This window comes from Eurytemora carolleeae, unplaced genomic scaffold (genome assembly GCF_000591075.1).
Source record: "Eurytemora carolleeae unplaced genomic scaffold, Eaff_2.0 scaffold2099, whole genome shotgun sequence".
NCBI lineage: Eukaryota > Metazoa > Arthropoda > Copepoda > Calanoida > Temoridae > Eurytemora > Eurytemora carolleeae.
The window spans coordinates 1-4,815 of record NW_019398418.1 but is presented as its reverse complement, the minus strand read 5'-3'; the positions used below and the strand labels follow the sequence as shown (position 1 = coordinate 4,815).

General features: G+C 34.4%; 1 protein-coding gene across 1 annotated transcript; it reads left to right on the top strand.

Moving 5' to 3' along the window:
* Window positions 1-3,624: 3,624 nt before the first annotated feature.
* Window positions 3,625-4,503, top strand: LOC111717351 (uncharacterized; the record flags this gene model as incomplete). Its single annotated transcript, XM_023492853.1, is given in 2 exon segments — window positions 3,625-3,811; window positions 4,227-4,503. Coding segments are annotated over 2 exon segments (464 nt in total), but the record flags the coding sequence as incomplete, so codon positions are not given.
* Window positions 4,504-4,815: the final 312 nt, after the last annotated feature.

Genomic DNA, 4,815 nt, shown 5'->3' with positions numbered 1-4,815 from the left:
TTTTTTTTTTCAAAAATGGGATTTTTTTCGAAAATTGTGCTGATTGTACAGATTTTTAAAAAAAATGTACGGATCTTTAAAAAATGTACGGATTGGTTTAAAAAAATGTACGGATTGTACGGATTTAAAAAAAAAAAATTGTACGGATTGTACGGATTGTTTTTCGAAAATTGTACGGATTGTACGGATTTCTTCTGAAAATGTACGGATTTTTGTACGGATTTGTTCAAAAAAGTTTTGGCCACTCTGTGGATCCTAAGCACTAAAATAAATTTGTAAAATATTTTAATCCTAACTTCATCTAGCAGTGATATACTAGTTTTTTCAAAACCAGGCCATCCTAACTTTTTCATATCCCACCAATTCTAGTTTCACCTTGAACCCAACCTAAGTTTATCCTGAACCCAATCTTAGTTATCTGTCCTAACTTAATCTTGCAGTGATATCTTATGTTCAGGATTAAAGATAAATAATTTATATGAATTTTTAAATTCTAGATTCCCAATTTCAAGAGGTTTTTTAAAAAAAATTATTCTAGGTCCCAGGACTAGTGTGTAAATTGAACCTGGATTACCGTCAAGCTCTATTCCTATTCAACAATGGATGGGATTATAATTTAAAACTAGGTAATTATTTTTAACTTATCCTTCTCCCTGACTCAGACTTACTCAAGGACTTGTCCTTTCTCCATGATTTATCGTTTATTAAGGACTTATCCTTGCTTACAGATTCTTCCTAAAACCAGAACTTATCCTTACTCACGGACTCAATCCTTACTCCAGGATTCATCCTTACTTCTGGACTAAATTCTTACTTAAGGATTGAGTCCTGGAGTAAGGTTTGAGCCTATAGCAAGAATTTAGTGATGGATTAATAATTAAGTAATGTAGTAAGGATTGAGTCAGTTCAGTTAGGAATGAGTTTTTGGGAAAGGAGTAAGGATTAAGTTCATTGAGAAATAATTAAGTCCTGGAGAAAGGATCTAGGAGTAAGGATAGAGTCTTGAACTAAGGATGATTGAATCCTTACTCCGGGACTCGATCCTTGCTCCAGGACTCGATCTTTTTTCCAGGACTCTATCTTTATTCCAGGACTTAATCCTTATTTCAGGACTCAATCCTTACTTTAGGACTCATCCTGTAATGATTAAGTCCTTAAATAAGAAAGAGTCCTGAAGCAAGGATTGAGTCCTTCAGTAAGCATTTGTTATAGTTTCTCAAAACCCACTTATCCTTGCTTACAGATTCTTCCTAATACTAGAACTTATCCTTACTCCAGGATTCATCCTTACTCCTGGACTCAATTCTTTCTTCAGGATTGAGTCCTGGAGTAAGGTGTTAGTCCTATAGCAAAAAGGTGATGGTGGAGTTTGCACATTTGAGATAGGGGGGGCCTGCCTTCATTTTTGGTTCAAATCTTCCAATTTTTTGGGTACATGCCTAAATAGTTACAGGATAAAGATAAAAGTATATAGAACTAGGGTGTACAGGATAAGGAGAAAAGTATAGAGAACTAGGGTTACAGGATATAGAGAGAAGTATAGAGAACTATGGTTTACAGGATATAGAGAGAAGTATAGAGAACTAGGGTTTATAGGATATAGAGAGAAGTATAGAGAACTATGGTTTACAGGATATAGAGAGAAGTATAGAGAACTAGGGTTTATAGGATATAGAGAGGAGTATAGAGAACTATGATTTATAGGATATAGAGAGAAGTATAGAGAACTAGGGTTTATTGGATATAGAGAGGAGTATAGAGAACTAGGGTTCACAGGATAAAGAGCAAACTATAGAGAACTAAGGTTTACAGGATATAGAGAGAAGTATAGAGAACTATGGTTTATAGGATATAGAGAGAAGTATAGAGAACTATGGTTTATAGGATATAGAGAGAAGTATAGAGAACTAGGGTTTACAGGATAAGGAGAAAAGTATAGAGAACTAGGGTTTATAGGATATAGAGAGAAGTAGAGAGAACTAGGGTTTATAGGATAAGGAGAACAGTATAGAGAACTAGGGTTTATAGGATATAGAGAGAAGTATAGAGAACTAGGGTTTACAGGATAAGGAGAAAAGTATAGAGAACTAGGGTTTATAGGATATAAAGAGAAGTAGAGAGAACTAGGGTTTATAGGATAAAGAGAAGTATAGAGAACTAGGGTTTACAGGATTAGCAGAACAGTATAGAGAACTATAGTTTACAGGATAAAGAGAAAAGTATAAAGAACTAGGTTTATAGGATAAAGAGAAAAGTATAGAGTACTAGGGTGTACTCCAGGATTCGATTTTTACTCCAGGACTTATCCTTAGTTCAAGACTCTGTCCTTACTTCAGGACTCAATCATGAAGTAAGGATCGAGTCTGGGAGTATGGATTAAGTCTGGGAGTAAGGATCGAGTTCTTCATCGAGCAGTAATAAATTATGTTCAGGATTAAAGAGAAATAATTTCTATGTAAACCATGAAGAAAAAGTTTTACCTAACTTTTATATTATTAGATGGAAAAGAAAGAAGAGATGGATGAATGTTTGTTCCTTCCATCAGATGTCTGACAATAATGATGATACAATTTGTTTCAGATTGAGCAATTAAATTTTAAATTGTTTATTTTAGTTAATAAAATAGTGTATTATGCACTTCTAATTTTTGAAAAAGACGGATATGTATTAGACCTTGCCTAAAAATTAATATGAAAATTTAGAGCAGTGTTTCGGATCCATATCATTTTGATTCAGATCCGCGGATCCGCATCCGTGATGATGGATCCGGATCCTGATACGGATCCGGATCCGAGGTAACTTTTGATTCTGTGAATCGGATTTTCCCTATTAAATGTTATGCAAGGTTATAATTTATAAACTATATTTATTATATATTCCGAAACCGGGCGAAATGTAACAATTAATTTATCATTAATTTACTATTATATAAATGTAAACATTAAATTATTAAAGATAATTTTGAAAAATTTTCGTCATGTAAAATGTAAATAATACATTTACGATCCATTTTGATTTATTTATTCCATGGTTTTGGTTAATTTTTGCCGCTACCCGGTTCCATATCAACTTTTCCTGATACGGATCCGGATCCGACCAAATGATACGGATCCGGATCCGAAACTCTGATTTAGAGATTATAGATTATAGTTTTTACAATTAATTATTAATTATTTATTTTCCAAGGTGGTTTGGCCTTTAAAAACAAAATGATGGTTGATTTTTTTATTTAGTTCATTTTAATCATACCTATGCTTATGACCACTCAAAATTACAACTTATTAAGGTTTATAGTAAGTGCACTTGGTTAAATAGCAGCTTTTTATCTGCAATAGGTCAAATACAAAGTTTTGTAGATTTTTTGTATAATTTCGTAAGCTGCAGAGACGACTGAACGGAATTATAGTTTATTGTTGGTTATTTTGTAAGGTTGCTTCTATTTCAACAAAATAATCGATTTTTTTATATATTAATTGTAGTTGATTAATGTGGAAGGTGCTACCGCTTTTATTGCAACAAAATAATCGATTTTTTATATATTCATTGTTATCATATTCATGCTAAAACCCACAGAATCAGTTATTTCTCAATTAATCACAACTTTTGTTGTTTGGTAATAGAAAAATGAGTCCTCGAAAAATATTGCAATGTAATGAGTGTGGGTACACAACGGCCCGAAGAAGTAATTTAACAGCACACAACCTGAGGAAGCATTTGGGGCCAGAGAGTTATCCCTATGTTTGCATCGCGTGTGACCTTAGATGCCCTTCTCTTCAGGATATAAATCGACATCAGCTGGCAGCCCATCCAGGTAAGAAAATACCAAAAGGTTGAAGTCCAATCATAGCACTGAATGACTTTCACTTAATTTGAGTCTAAAAGTCGACTTTCTTTTTCAGAGTTTTCCGTTTATCACTGTATCCCTGGTAAAGGTATTCCCTGGATTCCTATCTTTTGTTTGATATGCATAAAGCCATAGTTCAACATTTTAATTTTTTGAGGTCATTTAGGTCATTAGAAGATTAAACACTGGATTTGTTGCTGCTGCTGTATTCCCTGGGTTCCTTAGCTTTCATTTGATACCAAAAGGTTGAGGTCCGATCATAGCACTTTCACTTAATTTGAGTCTAAAAGTCGACTTCCTATTTAAAAGATTTCCGTTTATCACTGTATCCTTGGTAAAGGAAGATAAAGGCATTACATTTTTTCTATTTCCCATTTTTTAGCACCAGACGTCATTGAAGCCGGGAGGTTTACAGAGACCATGGAAATGGCCGACATGGTTGTGTCTTGTACAGTGGAGATATGGTTTTGGTGTCTCCCATCCAACCGCTTCACGGAAACTCCAGATCTTCTCTACTCGCAGAAGAAGGCGTCCCTGACCCTTCTGAATGAGTTCAGGTCCGGGGGCTTGACTCTTCAGGAGGCCACGGAGGCCATCATTGAGGAGATCATCCGCAAGAGATTTCCTAGCATGGACCAGGAGCTTTCAAGCTTTGCTAGGTAGGGTCTATCATTGGAAATAAAAAACTTTCCACTGGGGAAAAAACTACATTAAAAAAATTGGGATTATTACAGTCACGCAACTAAATGAGTTCTGATAGTAGTTGAAAAGGTCTCGAAAAACGTATTTTGGCGTTTTTTTCAAAAAAGTTTGTCAAAAGTTGTTGATATTTTTGTGCTCTAAAAAAACGGAAACAATTTACCAACTTACTGTTACCATAGGATCATTGAATTTATTTGAGGAATACATGAAATGAAGCATTATTTTTAACCAAACCCCTTTAACAGGAAAATGGTCCAGGGCATTCTGGA